Source organism: Oncorhynchus keta, chromosome 12, assembly GCF_023373465.1.
Source record: "Oncorhynchus keta strain PuntledgeMale-10-30-2019 chromosome 12, Oket_V2, whole genome shotgun sequence".
Taxonomy (NCBI): Eukaryota; Metazoa; Chordata; class Actinopteri; order Salmoniformes; family Salmonidae; genus Oncorhynchus; species Oncorhynchus keta.
Genome location: NC_068432.1, coordinates 10,109,261 through 10,135,624, shown reverse-complemented (window position 1 = coordinate 10,135,624; position 26,364 = coordinate 10,109,261). Strand labels below are relative to the sequence as shown.

General features: G+C 45.1%; 1 protein-coding gene and 1 long non-coding RNA gene across 6 annotated transcripts in view; one reads left to right on the top strand and one right to left on the bottom strand.

Moving 5' to 3' along the window:
• Nucleotides 1–1,199, bottom strand: part of LOC118391761 (glutamate receptor 4) — a 157,722-nt gene extending 156,523 nt beyond the window's left edge. Inside the window, exon 1 of one of the 5 annotated variants that reach the window (XM_052457709.1) lies at nucleotides 742–1,199. In XM_052457709.1, the coding sequence (XP_052313669.1) occupies nucleotides 742–829 (88 nt within the window). In that variant the 5' untranslated portion in view covers nucleotides 830–1,199. The remainder of the gene's footprint in view (nucleotides 1–741) is intronic. The other 4 variants (XM_052457711.1, XM_052457710.1, XM_052457713.1 and 1 more) reach the window with 4 other exon arrangements.
• Nucleotides 1,200–21,962: 20,763 nt separating this feature from the next.
• Nucleotides 21,963–25,782, top strand: LOC127906530 (uncharacterized). The gene is made up of 3 exons (XR_008061777.1): nucleotides 21,963–22,376; nucleotides 23,697–23,791; nucleotides 25,036–25,782. It is a non-coding gene; the product is annotated as an uncharacterized LOC127906530 (long non-coding RNA).
• The last annotated feature ends 582 nt before the right edge of the window (nucleotides 25,783–26,364 follow it).

Sequence of the window (26,364 nt, the reverse complement as noted above, 5' to 3'; positions counted from 1 at the left end):
TATTTATGGTTTCTTTTCGCCCACATTCAACACCGTAAGTTAAAGGCTAAAGGCAGGGGCACTTGGCAGTAGCAGAGATCCAGAGATCTCACCATGGCGCGGCTTTTAAGCTACAGACAGTCAGTGCTTTAGCTGGGTTTTGATAGAGATAGGCTCCAGCTTGAATAGGCGCACTTCTCTCGGTGGCAAAAAAAAAGCAACCAGTCAGCCAAGTATGAAACGGTATGACTATGACAAACGGGTTTATGCAAAAGGGGAACGGAGTCTTCTGAATGTAACAGTGGCGAGTGTGCACTCTGCAGCAGGGCTACACACACTTTGAGAAAATTCCCGCTGCTGATCCATTCGCTCCAACCAAGCGAAGTATCCAGTCTCTGCAAAGAGCACTAGGCTAGGCTACTGCTGCAGTGGCGCTTTGAAAGAACACCGGCTGCTGAGGAACGCACTGGAACAGTTACGAATTACTATAAATACCTATTTCCTTGTGCACATTAGAAAAAACATCGAATCATCTAGGAACACATACACATTGTCATGTTGGAATAGGTTTGTGTCGGCGCTTTTAAACGATCGGTCAATTCTACTTTTCAATGTCACAATGTTATGTGACCATGAATGACGAACATGCATTTCTTAACACTGTCACACACACTATAATGAAAAGCAAGATCTTATTCACGCTTCATAACCCAGTGGCTCTTTTCATGCCCTTTTGATTGGCAAACACTGCTGTACACTTACCGATCTGAACACTGCTCGGGAAAGCACCCATTGTGAGTCCCCAAAAGCCAGAAAATATCAATAAAAATTGGTCACAAGAAATCCACATTTTGTTTTGGTTAAAAACTGATAAGAGACATCGAGGAGGATGACAGTCGGGGGAAAAACAAGACTAAAAGAAAAAGAGAGGCTCCGTTCATTATCACTCCATTCTGGGTTGAATTTCCCCCGCAGTGCCCGCGGACGCTGGTACGGCTGTCCGGTGGTAGAGACGTTATACACACAAGATGGGGGGAGCTCGCCAGGAGTGGGCTGCCTGCATGGAGAGAGAGCGGAATCACACATGCGCTTTCTCTCGACCCTGTCTTCCTCTCTGCTGTCGTTCTCTTGCACTGAACAGTGCGCACCCCTCCCGCACATAATCCCCTCAACGCCGCCCTGTTACTCGTTGAGTAGAAGTGTCCTATTCACCTAGTTTTGGTATAAGGGCCATTGAATTTCAGCACACGGATATGATTAGACTGACACTGTAATATCGTTATATGAGTGCCATCGATATCCGTACCTGGCGGGTTATCTGCTGGTATTATTGGCACAGTTGCGGTGCCGTGACGCACTGTCGGTTATATCGTAGCTCTTGCAGCGCGAAGAAGAGAAGCACGGGTGCGAGGTATTGTGAGCTAGGGGCCCATGTGGGATTTGCAATGAATATATAGCTATGCGCCAATGAGTGAATCTGTAAAATATTGTAAGATATTCTATGATGTCATTGTAAATAAAGTAATTGTGGCAATTCAGTGACCTCAGGGCGACGCTATAAAAGTGTGAGAAATATGAGTGCCGCTGTTGTCATTCAGCTCACGCTTTGCTGATTTGAGATTTGTATTCGTAGGACTATACAAAGGAATAGGCCAACTCACACAATGCAAACCTCGCTTCGGTATTCACTAGCCATACCTTTTATTTTGCTTTCTTCGTGGTCACATCACAAGATGAATGGCAGATACTCACAGGGACTATAACGACCTGCACACAGAAGACACACGCAGGCAGGCACGCACCATTACGAAATAATCTTAACAGTAAGAGGCAAACTGTAAAATAGATGTAGTTTTTGTCAATATGCTAATGACAAACAAAGTTGGTCACTTTCGCTCGTACTCCAATGGATTGAATTAGGCTTTATGTATGCAAACTCCTATTACCGTGATCGAGCTGCCCTTGCAACAAGGACTTATAGGGATATTAGATAGGAGACGGACCAGAATGTGATAATGCAGCAGAGTATACGTCAGCAGCACTATCTGCCCGTTAAATGGAATATTTCGACGTTTTCGATCCCCACAGACAGTCAGAGGTTACCTTGGTAGGCGTACTGTGCTGTGGGTTAGGCCGCTGTCCTGTGTGCTTACACTAAACTGTCAGTCCTGAAACTAGTAGATACAGTATACTGCGAATTTACTTGCTAATACTGTATGTGGCGCTGTGTTTTAAGCCGCTGTCCATTCGCAGAATTTAACTTCTGTCTCTGAGTACTGCAAATATATTGATGGGTTGGTTGTTTTGCAACAAAACCGAAAAGTGCGCAACTATGGGGCAAACTAGACTGCGTTGGCTTAGATTGTTAATAACATATAAGCTATATTTTGTCTCCAATGTTTATTTTAAAAAATGCACAATGACCACTTGTCTCTCAAATACATCTTTACAGTTGTTGGTTAGCTATCCAGCACATTTTATACAACTACAACTGTAGCTAGCACATTTGAGCCATATTAGCATTGACATAAAATCATTCAAAACAACTCAAAACAAGACATGGTATCAAGAACAAGATGAAACGAGATACAAGATTAATTCCCCACATGGCAGTTTCTTGTCATTCTTGCCATCCAGAATCACAACACGCTGACTTCTGCCCCATGGAAGCCAGCACATCGTTTTCGTGACCTTGTCAGCTATCCCATCTATACCTCGTTGATAAAAACCGACCTTTACTATACTACTGTAGCCTACATACAAAACCAGCCTCTGTCGCTGTCCATGGTGCTGAAATGAAACTAAACTGTCAGCCCGTGGTTCTGAAACTATAGCACACTGATAAACTGAACTTTACTAGCAACTACTGTAGATCTACAAGTAAGGGCGAATCAGTATGAACACTCAACCATGTAAGCAACTCATGAACATATGGTGGTATTGGATGTTCATCAATCAACAAATAACTTGCATTGCTGGGGCGAAGGTTCACCTTCCAACAAGACAACGACCCTAAGCACACAGCCAAGTCAACGCAGGACTGGCTTCGATGACAAGTCTTTGAATGTCCTTGAGTGGCCCAGCCAGATCCCCAACTTGAACCCCATCGAACATCTCTGGAGAGACCTGAAAATAGCTGTGCAGATACTCTCCTCATCCAACCTAACAGAGTTTGAAAGGAGCTGCAGAGAAGAATGGGAGAAACTCCCCAAATACAGGTGTGCCAAGCTTGTAGCATCATACCCAAGAAGACTCGAGGCTGTAATCACTGCCAAAGGTGCTTCAACAAAGTACTAAGTAAAGGGTCTGAATACTTAAGTGATATGTCATATTTAAGGTTTTCTAAAAAACTGTTTTTGCTTAATCATTATCAGGTTGTAAGGTTCTGCTTTTCTTTTCTTAGTCAACCTTATGTTCTTTTTCTTTGAACGTAGCCCTGTCTTTCATTTTTGTTCATTGATTTCACCTGTGTTCATTTCTCACCTGGTCTCATCAGCTCCCTATTTAGTTCAGTTCTTTCTGTTTGTATGGTTGTGAGGTATTGTTTGTTTTTGCCTGCCTACCTGTGTTTGACCACTGCCTGCGACCACGATTCCTGCCTTCTGCGAAGGCTGAATAAACATCTGCCACGCTCTGAGGTGAGTGCCCCATTGTGGCGGTGGGGTTATGGTATGGGCAGGCATAAGCTACGGACAACAAACACAATTTAATTTCATCAATCAATTTTTTGCACAGAGATACCTTGATGAGATCCTGAGACCCATTGTCGTGCCATTCATTCTTCGCCATCACCTCATGTTTCAGCATGACAATGCACGTCCATGTCGCAAGGATCTGTACACAATTCCTGGAAGCTGAACATGTCCCAGCTCTTCCATGGCCTTCTTAATCACCAGACACATCACTCATTGAGCGTTTTTGGGATGCTCTGGTTCGAAGTGTACAGCAACCTGTTCCAGTTTCCACCAATATACAGCAACTTCGCACAGACATGGAAGTGGAGTGGGACAACATTCCACAGGCTACAATCAACAGCCTGATCAACTCTATGCGAAGGAGATGTGTCACGCTGAATGAGACAAATGGTGATCACACCAGATCCATACTGGTTTTCTGATCCACTCCCATACCTTTTTTTAAAGGTATCTCTGACCAACAGAAGCATATCTTTATTCCCAGTCATGTGAAATTCATAAATTAGGGCCTAATGAATTTATTTAACTTGACTGATTTCCTTATATGAACTGTAACTCCCTAAAATCGTTGAAATTGTTGCATGTTGCATTTATATTTTTTCAGTGTATATCTATGTGGTATATACAGCCCTAGAAGTTACTGAGAGTCCCAAAAGACAAAGCCATATAGATTAGACGTCGTGGTGATATATCCCAGACTCCAGATGGGTTAATAAGTGTTCGGAGCAGTCTTCCGAGCTGTCACCTCTTTAAATTCAAATAGCATTTTTCCTCCTCCGGAATGATTTCAATAGGTCTTGTGTTTCTGTCTCTTGGCAACAAAACATATCTCTCATGGCTGACACATTATGTGACATTTCATTATAGTCAAGTGGTTAGTATGCATCTCAAATGGCAACCTATTCCCTATGTAGTGCACTACTTTTGACCAGAGCCTATAGAAGCAGTGCACTATTTAGGGAATAGGGTGCCTTTTTGGATACGGACTTAGAGAAGGAAAGGCTTGTCTGTTGTAACCCAGTCATTGATTCAGACAAAGGTTGTGTCCCAAATGGCATCCTACTCCCTATAAAGTGACTATTTTTGACCAGGGCCCCATAGTGCAATACTTTTGACTAGAGCTTATGTAGTGGCAAGGGTTCTATTTTGGATGTAGACAAAATACTATTAAGGTGAAATCTACGCTGTTTATGTCATTCAGCACATACTGTCTGTTCCTCTTTACTGGCAGTCAGCTTGTAAGGGATTGAATGTGCCAAGGTTTTGCAAATGAGAGTTATATTATTATTTTTTATTTCACCTTTATTTAACCAGGTAGGCTAGTTGAGAACAAGTTCTCATTTACAACTGCGACCTGGCCAAGATAAAGCAAAGCAGTTCGACACATACAACAACACAGTGTTACACATGGAATAAACAAACATACAGTCAATAATACAGTAGAGATAAAGTATATACACGGTGTGTGCAAATGAGGTAGATAAGGGAGGTAAGGCAATAAATAGGCCATAGTGGCGAGGTAATTACGTTATAGCAATTAAACACTGGAGTGATATATGTGCAGAAGATGAATGTGCAATTAGAGATACTGGGGTGCAAAAATAGTAAAATAAATAAATAAATAAATAAATACAGTATGGGGATGAGGTAGTTGGATGGGCTATGTACAAGTGCAAGGATTTGTGAGCTGCTCTGAAAGCTGGTGCTTGAAGTTAGTGAGAAAGAGTCTCCAGATTCAGCGATTTTTGCAATTCGTTCCAGTCATTGGCAGCAGAGAACTGGAAGGAAAGGCGGCCAAAGGAGGAATTGGCTTTGGGGGTGACCAGTGAAATATACCTGCTGGAGCGAGTACTGCAGATGGGTGCTGCTATGGTGACCAGTGAGCTGAGACAAGGCAGTCTGGAGCAAGTGGGTTTGGCGACGAGTATGAAGCGAGGGCCAGCCAAAGAGAGCGTACAGATCAAAGTGGTGGGTAGTATATGGGGCTTTGGTGACAAAACGGATGGCACTGTGATAGACTACATCCAATTTGTTTAGTAGAGTGTTCAGGGCTATTTTGTAAAAGACATCGCCAAAGTCGAGGATCGGTAGGATAGTCAGTTTTATGAGGGTATGTTTGGCAGCATGAGTGAAGGATGCTTTGCTGCGAAATAGGAAGCCGATTCTAGATTTAATTTTGGATTGGAGATGCTTTAATGTGGGTCTGGAAGGAGAGTTTACAGTCTAACCAGACACCAAGGTATTTGTAGTTTTACACATATTCTAGGTCAGAACCGTCCAGAGTAGTGATGCTGGATGTGCAGGCAGGTGTGGGCAGCGATCGGTTGAAGAGCATGCATTTAGTTATACTTGCATTTAAGGCCAGTTGGAGGCCATGGAAGGAGAGTTGTATGGCATTGAAGCTCGTCTGGAGGTTAGTTAGCATAGTTTCCAAAGAAGGGCCAGAAGTATACAGAATGGTGTCATCTGCGTAGGGGTGGATCAGAGAATCACCAGCAGCGAGAGCGACATCATTGATGTATACAGAGAAGAGAGTCGGCCCGAGAATTGAACCCTTTGGCACCCCTATAGAGACCGCCAGAGGTCCTGACAACAGACCCTTTGATTTGACAAACTGAACTCTATCAGAGAAGTAGTTGGTGAACCAGGCGAGGCATTCATTTGAGAAATCAAGGCTCTTGAGTCTGCCGATAATAATGTGGTGATTGACAGAGTTGAAAGCCTTGGCCAGGTTGATGAATACGGCTGCACAGTATTGTCTCTTATCGATCGCAGTTATGATATAATTTAGGACCTTGAGTGTGGGCTGAGGTGCACCCAGCACCCATGACCAGCTCGGAAGCCAGATTGCATAGCGGAGAAGATACGGTGGGATTCAAAATCATCGGTGATCTGTTTGTGAACTTGGCTTTCGAAGACCTTAGAAAGGCAGGGTAGGATAGATATAGGTCTGTAGCAGTTTGGGTCTAGAGTTTCTCCCCCTTTGAAGAGGGGGATGAACGTGGCAGCTTTCCTATCTTTGGGAATCTCAGATGATATGAAAGAGAGGTTGAACAGGCTAGTAATATGGGTTGCAACAATTTCGGCAGATCATTTTAGAAAGTTTAGAGAGGGTCCAGATTGTTTAGCCCGGCTGATTTGTCGGGGTCCAGATTTTGCAGCTCTTTCAGAACATAAGCTATCTGGATTTGGGTGAAGGAGAAATCGGCGAGGCTTGGGCGAGTTGCTGTGGGGGTTGGAGGGCAGTTGACAGGGGTAGGGGTAGCCAGGTGGAAAGCATGGCCAGCCATAGAAAAATGCTTGTTGAAATTCTCAATTATCGTGGATATATCGGTGGTGACAGTGTTTCCTAGCCTCAGTGCAATGGGCAGCTGGGAGAAGGTGCTCTTATTCACCATGGACTTTACAGTGTCCCAGAACTTTTTTGAGTTTGTGCTACAGGATGCACATTTCTGTTTGAAAAAGCTAGCCTTAGCTTTCCTAACTGTTTGTGTATATTGGTTCCTAACTTCCCTGAAAAAATGCATATCACGGGGGAAATTTGATGCTAATGCAGTACGCCACAGGATGTTTTTGTGCTGGTCAAGTGCAGTCAGGTCTGGAATGAACCAAGTGCTATATCTGTTCCTGGTTCTACATTTTTTTGAATGGGGCATGCTTATTTAAGATGGTGAGAAAGACACTTTTAAAGAATAACCAGGCATCCTCCAGAGATCAATATCTTTCCAGGATACCGGGGCCAGGTTGATTAGAAAGGCCTGCTCGCTGAAGTGTTTAAGGGAGCGTTTGACAGTGATGATGGGTGGTCATTTGACCTCAGACCCATTACGGATGCTGGCAATGAGGCAGTGATCGCTGAGATCTTGGTTGAAGACAGCAGAGGTGTATTTGTAGGGCAAGTTGGTTAGGATGATATCTATGAGGATGTCCGTGTTTACGAATTAGGGGTTGTACCCGGTAGGTTCATTGATAATTTGTGTGAGATTGAGGGCATCAAGCTTAGCTTATAGGATGGCCGGGGTGTTAAGCATGTCCCAGTTTAGTTCACCTAGCAGCACGAACTCTGAAGCTAGATGGGGGGCAATCAATTCACATATGGTGTCCAGGGCACAGCTGGGGGCAGAGGGTGGTCTATAGCAAGCGGCAACGGTGAGAGACTTGTTTCTGGGAAGGTGGAATTTTAGAAGTAGAAGCTCGAATTGTTTGGGCACAGACCTGGATAGTATGACAGAATTCTGCAGGCTATCTCTGAAGTAGATGCAGAAGATTGCCGGAAAATGTTATAGTTAGGGATGAACATGTCAGGGTTTTTGGTGGTCTTCCTAAGCCAGGATTCAGACATGGCTAGGACATCCGGGATGGCAGAGTGTGCTAAGGCAGTGAATAAAAAAAACTTGGGGAGAAGGCTTCTAATGTTAACATGCATGAAACCAAGGCTCTTACGGTTACATAAGTCAACAAATGAGAGCGCCTGGGGAATGGGAGTGGAGCTTGGCACTGCTGGCCCTGGATTAACCTCTACATCAACAGAGGAACAGAGGAGGAGTAGGATAGGGGTACAGCTAAAGGCTAGAAGAGCTGGTCGTCTAGTAAGTTCAGAACAGAGAGTAAAATGAGCAGGTTTACATTACATTTACATTACATTACATTTAAGTTATTTAGCAGACGCTCTTATCCAGAGCGACTTACAAATTGGTGCATTCACCTTATGACATCCAGTGGAACAGCCACTTTACAATAGTGCATCTAAATCTTTTAGGGGGGGGGGGGGTGAGAAGGATTACTTATCCTATCCTAGGTATTCCTTAAAGAGGTGGGGTTTCAGGTGTCTCCGGAAGGTGGTGATTGACTCCGCTGTCCTGGCGTCGTGAGGGAGTTTGTTCCACCATTGGGGGGCCAGAGCAGCGAACAGTTTTGACTGGGCTGAGCGGGAACTGTACTTCCTCAGTGGTAGGGAGGCGAGCAGGCCAGAGGTGGATGAACGCAGTGCCCTTGTTTGGGTGTAGGGCCTGATCAGAGCCTGGAGGTACTGAGGTGCCGTTCCCCTCACAGCTCCGTAGGCAAGCACCATGGTCTTGTAGCGGATGCGAGCTTCAACTGGAAGCCAGTGGAGAGAGCGGAGGAGCGGGGTGACGTGAGAGAACTTGGGAAGGTTGAACACCAGACGGGCTGCGGCGTTCTGGATGAGTTGTAGGGGTTTAATGGCACAGGCAGGGAGCCCAGCCAACAGCGAGTTGCAGTAATCCAGACGGGAGATGACAAGTGCCTGGATTAGGACCTGCGCCGCTTCCTGTGTGAGGCAGGGTCGTACTCTGCGGATGTTGTAGAGCATGAACCTACAGGAACGGGCCACCGCCTTGATGTTAGTTGAGAACGACAGGGTGTTGTCCAGGATCACGCCAAGGTTCTTAGCGCTCTGGGAGGAGGACACAATGGAGTTGTCAACCGTGATGGCAAGATCATGGAACGGGCAGTCCTTCCCGGGAGGAAGAGCAGCTCCGTCTTGCCGAGGTTCAGCTTGAGGTGGTGATCCGTCATCCACACTGATATGTCTGCCAGACATGCAGAGATGCGATTCGCCACCTGGTCATCAGAAGGGGGAAAGGAGAAGATTAATTGTGTGTCGTCTGCATAGCAATGATAGGAGAGACCATGTGAGGTTATGACAGAGCCAAGTGACTTGGTGTATAGCGAGAATAGGAGAGGGCCTAGAACAGAGCCCTGGGGGACACCAGTGGTGAGAGCGCGTGGTGAGGAGACAGATTCTCGCCACGCCACCTGGTAGGAGCGACCTGTCAGGTAGGACGCAATCCAAGCGTGGGCCGCGCCGGAGATGCCCAACTCGGAGAGGGTGGAGAGGAGGATCTGATGGTTCACAGTATCGAAGGCAGCCGATAGGTCTAGAAGGATGAGAGCAGAGGAGAGAGAGTTAGCTTTAGCAGTGCGGAGCACCTCCGTGATGCAGAGAAGAGCAGTCTCAGTTGAATGACTAGTCTTGAAACCTGACTGATTTGGATCAAGAAGGTCATTCTGAGAGAGATAGCGGTAGAGCTGGCCAAGGACGGCACGTTCAAGAGTTTTGGAGAGAAAAGAAAGAAGGGATACTGGTCTGTAGTTGTTGACATCGGAGGGATCGAGTGTAGGTTTTTTCAGAAGGGGTGCAACTCTCGCTCTCTTGAGGACGGAAGGGACGTAGCCAGCGGTCAGGGATGAGTTGATGAGCGAGGTGAGGTAAGGGAGAAGGTCTCCGGAAATGGTCTGGAGAAGAGAGGAGGGGATAGGGTCAAGCGGGCAGGTTGTTGGGCGGCCGGCCGTCACAAGACGCAAGATTTCATCTGGAGAGAGAGGGGAGAAAGAGGTCAGAGCACAGGGTAGGGCAGTGTGAGCAGAACCAGCGGTGTCGTTTGACTTAGCAAACGAGGATCGGATGTCGTCGACCTTCTTTTCAAAATGGTTGACGAAGTCATCTGCAGAGAGGGAGGAGGGGGGAGGGGGAGGAGGATTCAGGAGGGAGGAGAACGTGGCAAAGAGCTTCCTAGGGTTAGAGGCAGATGCTTGGAATTTAGAGTGGTAGAAAGTGGCTTTAGCAGCTGAGACAGAGGAGGAAAATGTAGAGAGGAGGGAGTGAAAGGATGCCAGGTCCGCAGGGAGGCGAGTTTTCCTCCATTTCCGCTCGGCTGCCCGGAGCCCTGTTCTGTGAGCTCGCAATGAGTCGTCGAGCCACGGAGCGGGAGGGGAGGACCGAGCCGGCCTGGAGGATAGGGGACATAGAGAGTCAAAGGATGCAGAAAGGGAGGAGAGGAGGGTTGAGGAGGCAGAATCAGGAGATAGGTTGGAGAAGGTTTGAGCAGAGGGAAGAGATGATAGGATGGAAGAGGAGAGAGTAGCGGGGGAGAGAGAGCGAAGGTTGGGACGGCGCGATACCATCCAGTAGGGGCAGTGTGGGAAGTGTTGGATGAGAGCGAGAGGGAAAAGGACACAAGGTAGTGGTCGGAGACTTGGAGGAGTTGCAATGGGGTTAGTGGAAGAACAGCATCTAGTAAAGATGAGGTCGAGCGTATTGCCTGCCTTGTGAGTAGGGGGAAGGTGAGAGGGTGAGGTCAAAGAGGAGAGGAGTGGAAAGAAGGAGGCAGAGAGGAATGAGTCAAAGGTAGACGTGGGGAGGTTAAAGTCGCCCAGAACTGTGAGAGGTGAGCCGTCCTCAGGAAAGGAGCTTATCAAGGCATCGAGCTCATTGATGAACTCTCCGAGGGAACCTGGAGGGCGATAAATGATAAGGATGTTAAGCTTGAAAGGGCTGGTAACTGTGACAGCATGGAATTCAAAGGAGGCGATAGACAGATGGGTAAGGGGAGAAAGAGAGAATGACCACTTGGGAGAGATGAGGATCCCGGTGCCACCACCCCGCTGACCAGAAGCTCTCGGGGTGTGCGAGAACACATGGGCGGACGAGGAGAGAGCAGTAGGAGTAGCAGTGTTATCTGTGGTGATCCATGTTTCCGTCAGTGCCAAGAAGTCGAGGGACTGGAGGGAGGCATAGGCTGAGATGAACTCTGCCTTGTTGGCCGCAGATCGGCAGTTCCAGAGGCTACCGGAGACCTGGAACTCCACGTGGGTCGTGCGCGCTGGGACCACCAGATTAGGGTGGCCGCGGCCACGCGGTGTGGAGCGTTTGTATGGTCTGTGCAGAGAGGAGAGAACAGAGATAGACAGACACATAGTTGACAGGCTACAGAAGACGCTACGCTAATGCAAGGAGATTGGAATGACAAGTGGACTACACGTCTCGAATGTTCAGAAAGTTAAGCTTACGTAGCAAGAATCTTATTGACTAAAATTATTAAAATGATACAGTACTGCTGAAGTACGCTAGCTGGCAGTGGCTGCGTTGTTGACACTACACTAATCAAGTCGTTCCGTTGAGTGTAATAGTTTCTACAGTGCTACTATTCGGGGGCTAGCTGGCTAGCTAGCAGTGTTGATTACGTTACGTTGCGTTAAAAGAACGACAATAGCTGGCTAGCTAACCTAGAAAATCGCTCTAGACTACACAATTATCTTTGATACAAGGACGGCTATGTAGCTAGCTATGTAGCTAGCTACGATCAAGCAAATCAAACCGTTGTGCTGTAATGAAATGAAATGAAAATGTGATACTACCTGTGGAGCGAAGCGGAATGCGACCGGGTTGTTGTTGGCTAGCTGTTAGCTGTTAGCTGTTAGCTAGCTAGCAGTGTCTCCTACGTCTCCTCCTACGGTTTCTGGGCGTGATAGAATAGATTCAAGGCATAATGTACAGACAAAGGCATGGTAAGATGTGAATACAGTGGAGGTAAACCTAGGCATAGAGTGACGATGAGAGAGATATTGTCTCTAGAAATATAATTTAAAACAGGTGATGTCACCGCATGTGTGGGAGGTGGAACTGAAGGGTTAGCTAAGGCATATTGAGCAGGGCTATAGGCTCTACACTGAAATAATCACTAACCAGAACAGCAATGGATAAGGCATATTGACATTAAGGAGAGGCATGCGTAGCCAAGTGATCATAGTGGTCCAGTGAGTAGTTAAGCTGGCTGGAGACACGACGATTCAGAGAACTAGTGGGCCGGGTCGAGCAAGTTAGCAGAAGGGCCTTAGAGGTATGTCACGATGGAAGAAGTCTATTGTACCCTCCTCGTGCGATTCTTTCGGCAGACCAGCCGTGATAGAGTAGTAGGGTTCCATGTAGTAACGGTGCCCAGTCCAATTCTGAAAATAGGTATAGTGGCCCAAGAAATTGGCCGATGGACCTATTCAGTTAACAGTCCGATATGCTCTAGGCAGCTAGCGGGCTGTGGCTAGCAGGCTGGCAGATAGGCATTCAGGCGACGTTGCAACGGAGGGGCCTGTTGCAAAAAGAAACCTAGGGCAGATGACATCGTAGTCCAGTTGTGATGGATTCGCAGGGCTTCGTGGAGTAAAAGGGGTCCAGGCCAATTGTCAAAATAGGTATTGTAGCCCAAGGAGATGCTGATGGACCTCTTCAGCTAGCCGGGAGATGGGCCTAGCATGAGCTAGCTCCAGGCTAATTGGTGCTTGCTTCGGTACAGAGACGTTAGCCAGGAGTAGCAACTCGGATTGGGGCTAGCTAGCTGCGATGATCCAGGTGAAAAGGTTATGAGCTTGCAGTAGGAATCCGGGGATATGGAGATAAAATAAGTCTGGTATGCTCTGGTTTGAATCGCGTTCTGCAAACTGGCGAGATATCTCCGAGCTAGAGGTTAGCTGATGACCGCTAGCAGTGGTTAGCTGACTACTAGCTAGTAGCTGGTTCGATGGCTAGCTTCTGTCGGGGGATTCTGGTTCGAAAGTAAAGAAAAATACTTTAGAAAATAGCAGATCCATCATACCACATTGGGTGAGGCGTGTTGCAGGAGAGTATATTGAAGTTGAGGTTTAGGAAAAACATTTTAAAAAGATATGCAAAGAAAAAATATATAAAATATATATATACGGGACACGGGACATGATGAGGACAAAGATGTCTGACTGCTACGCCATCTTGGACTACACAGAGTGAAGTGTGTGTACAGTCATGGTCAAAAGTTTTGAGAATGACACAAATATTAATTTCCACAAAGTTTGTTGCTTCAGTGTTTAGATATTTTTGTCAGATGTTACTATGGAATACTGAAGTATAATTACAAACATGTCATGTGTCAAAGGCTTTTATTAACAATTACATGAAGTTGATGCAAAGAGTCAATATTTGCAGTGTTGACCCTTCTTTTTCAAGACCTCATTGATGGCAGCCCATTCTTGCATAATCAATGCTTGGAGTTTGTCAGAATTTGTGGGTTTTTGTTTGTCCACCCGCCTCTTGAGGATTGACCACAAGTTCTCAATGGGATTAAGGTCTGGGGAGTTTCCTGGCCATGGACCCAAAATATAGATGTTTTGTTCCCCGAGCCACTTAGTTATCAATTTTGCCTTATGGCAAGGTGCATCATGCTGGAAAAGGCATTGTTCGTCACCAAACTGTTCCTGGATGCTTGGGAGAAGTTGCTCTCAGAGGATGTGTTGGTACCATTCTTTATTCATGGCTGTGTTCTGAGGCAAAATTGTGAGTGAGTGAGCTCCCTTGGCTGAGAAGCAACCCCACACATGAATGGTCTCAGGATGCTTTAATGTTGGCATGACACAGGACTGATGGTAGCGCTCACCTTGTCTTCTCCGGACAAGCTTTTTTCCGGATGCCCCAAACAATCGGAAAGGGGATTCATCAGAGAAAATGAGAGAGAGAGAGAGAGAGAGAGAGAGAGAGAGAGAGAGAGAGAGAGAGATGGTTTACTTTACACAGCCTTACCTAGCCACATTCAATACAATATCATTTGATTAAAATAATTTGGAATGCGATTTACAACTTACTATTGGGTAATATGCTTATAATTTCCCATAATAAATTACCATTGATCGAAAGTGGAGTTCCTTTCAGGACAGCAATTGGAAAGGGACTGCAAATAGCAATGCAGTACAACAACTTTGGTAAATCTGATTAGATTCTGAAAATAAGTTTATTGGAGATAAACATATAAATAAAATTGGACTGAACCCTGAATTAAAGGGACAATCTAGGTTTGGTACATCCATTTATGGACAATAAAATTGATGAAATATAGCCATTGTTCCTTGAAAAAGATCATTTCTAAATGCCTCATGAGTTTAGTTGAACTGTCACTCCATCACAACCCGCTGTTTAACAAATAAGTGGTTTGTTGTTGTTAAATCCCAGACAGCCACTTTAAAAAATCGGATTATTGCTTAGGTACCCGCCATTTTGTAAGTGACTGTATGTTTTTAAGGTGACCTTGAATTGGAGTGATTAGAAAAACAGGTGGTATGGATTTACGGTAGCATTGCGTTTTATGCATAACCCCCTATGTCATATATTGTACATCAGGGATTCTTAAAATTTGGGACCGGGACAACTTTTGTGATAGCAAATTCATCAGGGACCCCCTCATAATCAGAACACCACTCAAGTGAGATAAAAATAGCATACAAGTAGTTTCACTGTGACTTCGACAGTGCGGACGAACCAAGTCTCGGACATAGGTCTTGGGCCATGGGAAGGAACATTTTACAGGTCCGCCTCTCGGCATCGGAGAGAACATTATATCATCATGGAACAGAGAGATGTTTTGTTGTTGTTGCAGCTTTAAAACTACTATCCTGCAATTCTACCATTTTTTCATGGGGCAGAGAAAAAACATTGCCGTTTTTTCTGCAGTGCATTTATGTAAAAAAAATAATAGTACTGTGGATACCAATATCCCTTTGAGCCTCCCAGGCCTATGTTGCCCAGGGTTAAGAACATTAACTGTAGATTAATGACAATACTAATATTTTTTTTTACATCATCTGTTTCTCACATGTTCACTCTCTTCTCAGAGACATACGCACGCACGCACGCACGCACGCACGCACGCACGCACGCACGCACGCACGCACGCACGCACACACACACACACAGCATTGGGTCTTGTCCCTCTCACCCTACGATGACACCTGGGAGTCATATTCAGTAGCACCAGAGAGAGAACACGACAGATGAATATGACATGGGGCTGTGTCCCATATGGCACCATATTCCTTATGTAGTGCACTACTTTTGACCAGGATCAATAGGGTTCTGGTCAAAAGTAGTACACCATATAGGGATTAGGGTGCCATTTGGGATGAACACATGATCACAATGCTGCCCGACTCACCTCACCACTATGCTACTCCTAACAACGGTGTGACTCGTAAAAAACATTTCCCATGTATCCCTAAAATTGGGAAAGACATGGAGATTCACAGCTGGCAACATTTTGGCAGCATCTCCAATTGTCGTAAATCGGCTCCTGTGGGCCTTTCTACAATGGTGTATCAAGGATGCTGGCTTACTTATGTAAGCACATACAGAAGGCCTGCTCTCCAAATTGCTCCATATTTCCTAAAAAGTGCACTACTTTTAACCAAAGTTGTGGTAAAAAATATTGCTCTTGATCGGGAATAGGGTGCAGTTTGGGACGTATATTAGGCCTCCAGTGTCAACACAGCTCTCTGGAGCAGGGGGAAGGAGGGAGGTGAAAGAGAGGGAGAGAAGGAGAGTGAGACAGACAGAGAGAGAGAGAGAGAGAGAGAGAGAGAGAGAGAGAGAGAGAGAGAGAGAGAGAGAGAGAGAGGGAGGTGGGGGGAGCATTTGTTTGTCTCCCATTGCACATAATGAACTCGCAATTGGATCAAATGTCAGATTGAATTGTCGAGGCGTGGAGAAGGTCTATTATTGATTTCCGAAGTGGGCCTGAAGATGGGTTGGAAATAGGAGTGAGGCGAGGATTGTGCATCCCAAATGGCACCCTATTCCCTATATAGTGCATGCACTACATTTGACTAGGGACCATAAGGCAGGGGTTCTCAAACGTTTTTGCTTCAAAACCCACCACTTCAGGTGTCTTTTGAGTTGTGACCCACAATAAGGGTTGAGCAGTGAAAAAACATACACATACCAAAGAAAAGTAAATAATAGATTACTAATACCGTTTAACTCAAAACATTTAACTGAATGTAGATTTGAAAAAATTGACAGTTGAACTGCGAAGAGAGAGATTCCGTATGGAAAATAAAATCTGTTGACGTAAAGCCCTGCAGGCCCTTCCAGTGGGAATCATAAACTGCATTCCAAATGGCAGCATATTTCCTATATAGTGCACTACTTTTGACCCAAGGCACATAGGACTCTTTTCAAAAGTGCACTACACAGGGAGTGCCCAGGGCTCCTGCCCAGGGCTATTACATTGCTCTCTCTATTTCTCTCTGTTCAGTAGGAAACAGTCATTGCCTTTTGATAAATACCCTTTTATTTTCGCCATAACATGCCATTAGCTCAGTGAACCAGGCTGGCTCTACCAGCCCCACATACATTACATTTTCTTTGGGTAGATTAATTTGTTTCCCATTGCTATGCAGCCCTTGTCCCCCCTCCACCTCCTCCCCCCTCTCATGCTAGTGGTTTACTCCAAGGAGCCAGCTGACTCACTGGGGGGAGGACGGGAGGAGAGGGGTTATTTTTAGATGCCACTTGCCCCCCCGAGGGGGTAAAGCAAGCGCCAGATCCCTGAACTGAACGCTGAGAAAAAGGGCGGGAGGAAGAGGAGAGGAGGGATAAGTGGAGGAAGAGGAGGAGGTAGGAGACAGAGGACAAACTGATCACTAGGTGGCCGGCTTATAGAGGGATCTACTGAGGACATAATACGCCTGATCCCGAAACACTGAGAAAAATGAGGATGAGAAAGAAAAGGAAGAGGAGAAAAAAAGAGGAAGAGGATGAGGAAGAAAAGGAAGAAGAGCAGACACAGATGAAATTACAAACTGATGCAGAGGACAAACTGATGACTGCCCAGTCAGCTTAGGTATCTATTGATTTGAAGTTTAAACTGGCGCTGGAGGCCCCTCTGCCCACCCTAAGGGCAAACAGTGTTACGGGCACCAATTGATCCATTGAACCGAACCTCACACCCCAAAATGATTAGCTCCACTTTCCATGGCAACTGAGAGGCCCCTTTTGAAACACAAATGGGAATGATTACTTCCTCCCTCCCCCTTCTTCTCTTTCATCTCTTCTCTCTCTGATTTTGCTCTCGCTCGCTCTCTGCTCTCACTCTGTCACTCTGCTCTCTCTGTGTATTTGTTCTCTCCTCCCCATCTCTTCCCTCTCTCTCTTCTTGTTCTTCTCTCTCTACCGTCTCTTTCCCTCTCTCTTTCTTTCTTCCCTCCGTCTTCTTCTCTCATGAATATGAAATGATATGGAGTCCCTTCAATGCGCTAGGCTGCCTGTACCACAGTCCCCTAGCAGAGAAGAGCCAAAGACGATAGACTCAGGGAGTCAAGCTCTAAACTTATACTTACATATATATACTCTGGTTGTGTCCCAAATGGCAGCTTTTTCCATATATAGTGAACTACTTTGACCAGCTCCCATAGGGGAATAGGGTGCCATTTGGGATGCGGCCTCTCTCTCATTTCAACGACAAGGGAGGGAGAAGAATAGTGATACATCATTGGCTGGAGTATAACAGCCTGGATAACATGCTCTTTTTGTAATGTGATGCACAAGGAATGAGGAGTAAGTCACAATGTGTTGTTGTTGTTGTTGAATGGCAGTGGGCCCCCTGACATAGCCTGGTTATACCAGCTTGAATGCTGCTTTCAAGTAAAACAATAGCAATTGTTGTGTTCAGGCTTGTTTAACCAGGCTAGGTCATAATGCATCCCACCAATCAGAGGACATGAATCAAGGAGACCTGTAGGTGATCCTAGAACCCATCAGCATGTTCCAGTGAAGTGTGAAATGTCCTTCTCCCTGCTACAACATAACATATCACACACACACACACACACACACACACACACACACACACACACACACACACACACACACACACACAAGAAAGGAAAATGAGAAATACAGGGAGGGGAAAACACTGACAGAAAGCAGGACTTGTGTCAGTCTGAGGCTGTCCTAATATGGACACCGTAGACGGTAGAAGGCAAGGCAGACATATTATTAAGTTATGAAGATGTCATAATGTCAGTGTATGAGAGGAGAAAGGGAAAAATATAGTAGGGAACACATACCCACTTCCAGCTCTACTAGCTACTGTGGTTGGTTTTTATACTCAGAGTCCTCTCTCTCTCTCTCTCTCTCTCTCTCTCTCTCTCTCTCTCTCTCTCTCTCTCTCTCTCTCTCTCTCTCTCTCTCTCTCTCTCTCTCTCTCTCTCTCTCTCTCTCTCTCTCTCTCTCTCTCTCTCTCTCTCTCTCTCTCTCTCTCCCTCTCCTTCTCTCCCTCTCCTGCACTCCCTGTGCCTCCCTGTGCCTCCCCTCCCTGCCTCCCTGTGCCTCCCTGTGCCTCCCTGTGCCTCAGCCTCATTTGTGTCTGGAGCCTTCCCTGTCCCTGGAGAAATGTTTTCTTTTCCAATGTTGCTGCAACATTTTTCACAGCTAAAGGCCGGCGTCTTCACTGACATTTTCAATCATTCCTTGACTCAATCTGTAATCCCCACGTTTCAAGCTGACTACCATCATTCCTTTTCCAAAAAACTCTAAGACAAAGTGCCACAATGACTACTGCACTGTAGCACCCACATCTGTAATAATGAAGTGCGTTGAAAGGCTGGTCACAGCACTCATCAACTCCATTATCCCAGACATCCTGGACCCACTTCAACTTGCATACCATCCCAACAGATCCACGACGCAATCTCAACTGCACTCCACAATGACCCCTGCCACCTAGACAAGAGGAATACACATGGGAAAATGCTGTTCATCAACTACAGCTCAGCGTTCAACAAACATTGTGCCATTCAAGCTCTTCACCAAGCTCGGGACCCTGGGACTGAATACCTTCCTCTGCAATTAGATCCTTGACTTCCCGATGGGCCGACCCCAGGTGCTTAAGGTAGGCAACAACACCTTTGCCATGCTGACCCTCAACACGTGGGCCCCACAGGAGTGTGTGTTTAGCCCCCTCCTGTACTCCCTGTATACCCACGTCTGTGTGGCTACGCACGACTCCAACTCCATCACTCCAACTCCTAACCCAAGTCTGCTGAAGACACGGCGGCGGTAGGCCTGATCACCAAAGGCGATGAGACCTGGCAACAACCTCTTCCTCAACTCCAGCAAGATAAAGAAGCTGATCGTGGAGCACACTCCCATCCACATTGATGGGGCTATAGTGGAGCAGGTTGAGAGCTTCAAGTTCCTCGGCATCCACATCATTAAGGTATTAACATGGTCCACACAGACCACAAAGTTGTGAAGAGGGCACGACAGTGCCTCTTCCCCCTCAGGAGGCTGAAAAGATTTGGCAAGGGCCAACAGATTATGAAAAAGTTCTACAGCTGGACCATTTAGAGCATATTGACTGGCTGCATCACCGCTTGGTATGGCAACTGCATGGCACCTGACCGCAAGGGGCTACAGAGGGTGGTGAGTATGGCCCAGTACATTACTAGGGCCGAGCTCCATGCAATCCTGGACCTCTATACCAGGCGTTGTCAGAGGAAGGCCAAAAGACTCCACCCAAGCCATAGACATGGCAAGTGGTACCAGTACACCAAGTCTGGAACCAACAAGACACTGAACAGTTTCTACCCCCAAGCCATAAGACTGCTATACAAGACTGTAAAATAGCTAATCAGATGGCTACTCGGACTATGTCCATTGACCCTTTTTTGCACCGACTCTCTTGCACTGATTCTATGCACATACACTGGACTCTACCCACACTCTAACACATACTTACACTGACACCCCAATACACACATACATACGACATACGCCAACACACACATAACACGTGCATACCTCTCACACACACTTTCACACTCACCATATACGATGCTGCTACTGTCTTTTATCTATATGTTGCCTAGTCACTTTACCCCTAACTATATGTACATAGCTACCTCAATTACCTCGCACCCCTGCATATGGACTCACACAAACCACACTGCGTCGATGTTCGAGCTGCACTTGACTTTTAAAGGTGATTTACGCTCCAGCCACTTTCTGCTAGACATATCACGAACGGGATCTCAAGAAACATCAGGGACATTGCCTTTTAAAGTCAAGTGGAGTGTGATGCCGGCGCAGTGCATTCATTTACATCCCAGTCTTAATCTGGGTCCAGACTACCGGGCTCAAAAGTAAAATGTGGGATGAGTGGGATAGTAACTACTCTCCAAGTAGGAGATGTATTTTGACATTCATTGATACCAGTGGAGGCTCCTCAGAGGAGGAAGGGGAAACATCCTAATCAGTGAACTGCAGAAAAGGTTATCCTTTTTATATAAAACTATACTCAATATATTTCACCAAATAACTGATTAAAACACACTGTTTTGCAATGAAGGTCTACAGTAGCCTCAACAACACTCTGTAGGGGTAGCACCATGGTGTACATGGAGGACAGCTATTTTCCATCCTCTTCTGGATACATTGACTTCAATACAAAACCTAGGAGTCTCATGGTTCTCACCCACTTCCATAGACTTACACAGTAATTATGACAACTCCGGAGGACGTCCTCTAACCTATCAGAGCTCTTGCTGCATGAACTGACATGTCATCCATCTAATCAAAGGTTCACATATTGAATCTGAAAGCATAAGCTAGCTAGCACTGCAGTGCATAAAATGCAGTGAGTAGTTGACTTAAAGAGAAAGAAAATAGTTGATCAGTTTTTAATGAATAGCTAGTTAATAGCTAGTTAATGCAGGTATCTAATTTAGCTGACTCAAACACCCAGCTCAAACAGAGTGGAAAGCTATTTATGTTAGCTAACTGACTAAGGCTAACACCGGAACTCTTCCAAGTCAAGGTACAGTGCATTTGGAAAGTATTCAGACCCCTTCACTTTTTACACATTTTGTTACGTTACAGCTTGATTCTAAAATGAATTAAATTGTTTTTTTCCACTCATCAATATACACACAATACCCAATAATTACAAAGCCAAAACAGTTTTTTGCAATTTTTGCAAATGTATAAACAATAAAAAGTATTCAGACCCTTTACTCAGTACTTAGTTGAAGCACCTTTGGCAGCGATTACAGCATTGAGTCTTCTTGGGCTACAAGCTTGTGAAATGATTGTCCATGAGAATCCAAATAGGTCAGATTAGGTTTGCAATGAAGAACTTCAATCAGACCCCCTTTCACCCGTAGAGGGGAGAGGAAAAAACTAGTGGGGATTAACAACTCACTCAACAACTCACAAATCAAGGGAGAAGATCCAGGCTTGCGATCTCCAAATTCACAAAAGGAATGTGCTTTGTCTCAACAGACCCCTTTCCTGCTGAAACTCTTACACGTTCAAAAGCGAATACTGGAATAAATATTTTTAATGCGGCACGTGGGGAATGGTCAGAGGCGATCTATAGAACACTCGTGTAATTATGTTTGTTATAATGTGGTGTCATTAAAAATGTTATAAAGGAAATACTGTAACTTGGAAAGTATACCCACTACATATCACGTTTCCATATTATGCGTTGTGTATGTTATATAAAAAAGTATTAAAGTGCTTTTATTAAGAGAGGGATGTGATGTGAGAAGCTGTAAGATATAATTGTTTTCCATAACTTTGCACTGTGAGCAGTAACCCTCGCGAAGTGAGGCCAGAGAGCTTGTCAGCCTGCTGGAACCGCCCCTTTCGAGCAAAAGGTAGAAATTATGGTTTACGAAGAAAACACATTGGACTAGAAAAGCATGAAGGCGCACGTTTAAAATGGTTTGAACTTTTAATCTCCACACGAGGTGGAGACGATAAACTCACCCCCGGACAATTACTGGTACGGCTGATTATGTAAAGTATCTTCAAAAAAACGAATTTAAGTAGGGCCATCCTGTTACTCTGCTCAAAACATCGTATTGCGCTACTCTCATCACCCCATTGGGGAACCATCGATACGCTGGCTAAGGCTATCTTCAAAGAAGCATCTTTAAGAGCGAATGGAAGGAAACTCAACTATGTAGTTCTGTTCAGGACGATACGACAAGTCACCGGATACCGGACAGCTATGAAGAAGGAAAACGGGAGAATAATTTTTGGAACCATTTCGGACAATCAGAGCTTTACAAGCGAATGGGCCCAACCCCCTTTCCAAGGTGAACCCAGTCATTTCACAAAAATACATTCAGGATTTCTTACTCAAAGCGGTGGCGGTTCCTGTGCAAAGTATATGGTTACTGTAGGTGAGAGTAGTTTCTGAATGTACCCATGTTAAGTGTCCTCTCTTTCCATCCCTTCTTTAACAAGCAGCCTTGTTGTCATTCTGCTGGGGACCTGTTTTCAGAGTATTACGCCTCTAGTCAATAACCGGTGCAGACTGTATATGTTTATCCTGTGTTCCCATTTAATTAGCTAGTCAATACATAATTAAACCAATTTATGTAGTACTGAATTATAGGGTTTTTTCAGATGCAAGGGGGTTACGACTGTTAAGAATGGTGATATGATACAAGGTTGTGATTAATACGTTGACTGTTTATAGATGTGATAGGTAAAGACCGTTAGAGTTTAATTAGGGAGATAGTAACTCTTTAAAGAACTGCTCTCGTGGTGCCCCAGATCCTAATGAGTTAATTGTTACATGATTCATTTAATTGGGTAACAATTAAACATGGTCAGTTAATTAGATAAATAACAGTCTTCAGATTCATGTTAAAGTCAAGTCATAACATTTAGCACACCTGTATTTCGGGAGTTTCTCTTGTTGTCCTGTTGGAAGGTGAACCTTTGCCCCAGTTTGAAGTCCTGAGTGCTCTGGAACAGGTTTTTAATCAAGGATCTCACTGTACTTTGCTCCGTTCATCTTCCCCTCGATCCTGAATAGTCTCACTGTCCCTGCCGCTAAAAAAACATTGGCTTCCTCCAGACATGATGCTTGGCATTCAGGCCAAATAGTTAAATCTTGGTTTCATCAGACCAGAGAATCATGTTTCTCATTGTCAGAGTCCATTAGGTGCCTTTTGGCAAACTCCAAGCAGGCTGTCAAGTGCCTTTTACTGAGGAGTGGCTTCCATCTTGCCAGTGCTGCAGAGATAGTTGTCCTTCTGGAATGTTCTCCTATCTCCACAGAGGAATTCCAGAGCTCTGTCAGAGTGACCATTGGGTACTTGGTCACCTCCCTGACCAAGGCCCTTCTCCCCCAATTGCTCAGGCAGCCAGCTCTAGGAAGATTCTTGGTGGTTCCAAACTTCTTCCATTTAAGAAGGATGGAGGCCAACATGTTCTTGGGGACCCTCAATGCTGCAGACATTTTTTTGGTACCTTTCCCCAGATCTGTGCCTCGACAAAATCCTGTCTTGGAGCTCTACGGACATATCCTTCTACCTCATGACATGCACTGTCAATTGTAAGACCTTATATAGACAGGTGTGTGCCTTTCCAAATAATGTCCAATAATCAATTGAATTTTACCACAGGTGGACGTCAATCAAGTTGTAGAAACATCTCAAGGGGGGACCTGAGCTCAATTTTGAGTCTCATCGCAAAGGGTTTGAATACTGATGTAAATAAGGTATTTCTATTTTTTTTCCTAAAAACCTGTTTTTCGCTTTGTCATTATGGCATATTGTGTGTAGATTGATGATGGAAAAACAATATTTTAGAATAGGCTGTAACCTACAACTAACGCATTAGTAAACCCACTACAATCACGCAGTACAGTGTACAGCAAGCAGTTACACCGACGGGCCCGGTGGCAATAGAATAACCAAAAAAAAGCTTACAGTGCATTCGGAAAGTATTCAGACTCATTCTTTTGTTCCACATTTTGTTAGGTTGCTATGCTGACTATGACGTTAGCTAATATTGTGACGACGATGTAGGCTGGGAATAGTGGTTAGCAGTTATGGTATGATGGTGTGGCTTGGATAGGTTTTTTCGCCTGGTCACAGACCGCTGTTTTGCACTGAAGTCCACAAGCAAAGGGAAAAGGCGCGTAGATGCGAGAAATAATTATACATCGAGCAAATTGATGATGCTGTTCGTATATGTGGCTACAACAAGCATTTCGCTACACTCACAATAATATCTGCTAACCATACAATATGTATGTGACCAATCAAATTTGATTTGATTTAAAAGTGAACTGTTTGTGGGTGTATCAGGAGTGTATTCATTCTGCTGATTCAGTTGAAAAACCTTTCTTAAATGGAAGCAAATGGAACAAAACGGAGATAGACCTAACTGAATTTGTCCATCAGAAACTCTCGTTTTGGTTGCAAAACGGAATGCTACTGTTTGGACTAATGTTCACACCCTAGATCAGCTAGATATAGGCAAGAGTGTACAAAGCGGCGCTGAATGTGACATTGTCTGTCACCTTGATTACTCCAATTTGTCTCTCAACCTGTGCACATACATTATAAACTTTCATTGGTAGCCTTGCTACCTCGTAATGGGTGTAGGGCAAATTTGCATACCATGTACTGTAGTAGCCTAAACCTATCGATGTTACAATGATCTGGGTGAATGGAATATGAACAACAGTCATCCAATATGCTGTAATAAGGCCATGCTCATAGAAAAGTAAAATCATCCTCCAATAATCTTAAAGGGTGTCCGCAACCAGAGGATACATATTCCAGCATCTTTGGGGATTTGAAAACCACTATATAAATCATAAATCCCCTTTATTATTATTATTATTACATATAACTGATGTTGTTGGCTGAAATTGTAGTTCTCCCAGCCCGGGATGGGGAGGGGGTAGACTCTGGGCCCAGGGCCCCTGTCATCCTTCTCTACTCTCTCTGGTAGGGCACAGTGAGTGAGCAAGGAGCAGGTCCAATTGGGTCGGGAGATAAAGGCACAGCAATGCTGTGCCCAAGGCGGGCCCCCACCACCCCATGCCTATCACCACAACGACCGAGGAGGAGGAGGAGGCCAAGGACACGCTAGCTGCATCTCCAATTTCATACATATGCATACCATCTGTCTGGATAAACACAGAAGCTTACAGTGTTATGATCTATTATGCTGCTGTCCCTGCCTGCTGCCTGCTGCTACAGTACAGTTGCTTCTGAAGTGTTTAGCGAGCAATTCCGAGAGGCAGTTAAAATGTGTGTTAAATTTGGTTGTTGTGGTTGTCATTGTCACTAAGCAATAAGCCGGGGCTGCCTTGCTAACTGGTGACGGCAGTAACACAGAGGAGATTTCAGGTTTTCTGACGTCTCTGCTTTACTGCGGCAGAATAAACAAACAGCAGAACCTATGGAGGATATCATTGGAAGACAGATCCCTCCGTTTACCCCCCTTTACTCCCCTTTGCATCGAGACGAAACTGGGCTGCTGCAGATCCTTCATCCCTTGCATTTACAGTAGGCATCAGGAGGAATTAGCATAATCAACGACTTCAGAGTCAGCACAATTAGGCTTATTTATGGTGGTACTAAATGAGAGGATAAGACTATCTCTGTTCATTCATCAGAGCTCATCACATTACTAACAGAATCAATGAGAGGCCTAACCGATTCCTCATTATGGTTCTTAATAACGAGCACAGAGACAATGAAAAATGTATTGGGGTACTAATAACTGGTTTATTTATTAGGTGTAGAGACGACGGCATGTGTTTATCGAGCTATGGTACCAGTAATTTGCTGTATAGTAATTGAGGCAAGGTCTAACAATGACAATGTAGGGTTTTCTTTCAAGACATGGTTTAAAGAAACCAAGTATGAATTTTTCTTGTTTGGCCATAATTAGGGGTGGAATTAGCTTTAATTAGTTCAAGGTGAAATCATTCTTACATAGAATCCTATAGGATCCTACAGTAGGGAGTTCCCAGAGACACGTATTCTCATTTCCAACCCATATTAGATGCCTGCCAGACACACACACACACACACACACACACACACACACACACACACACACACACACACACACACACACACACACACACACACACACACACACACACACACACACACACACACACACACACACACACACACACACACACCTCTCAAATGACAGTTCAACATACCAAGATGCCAATTTAACATATCCACTGTCGGTTCTAAATCACATTCATTCCGCTCCCACCGTGCCCCAGCTCTACTTTGAACTTAAACCCCAATGCAC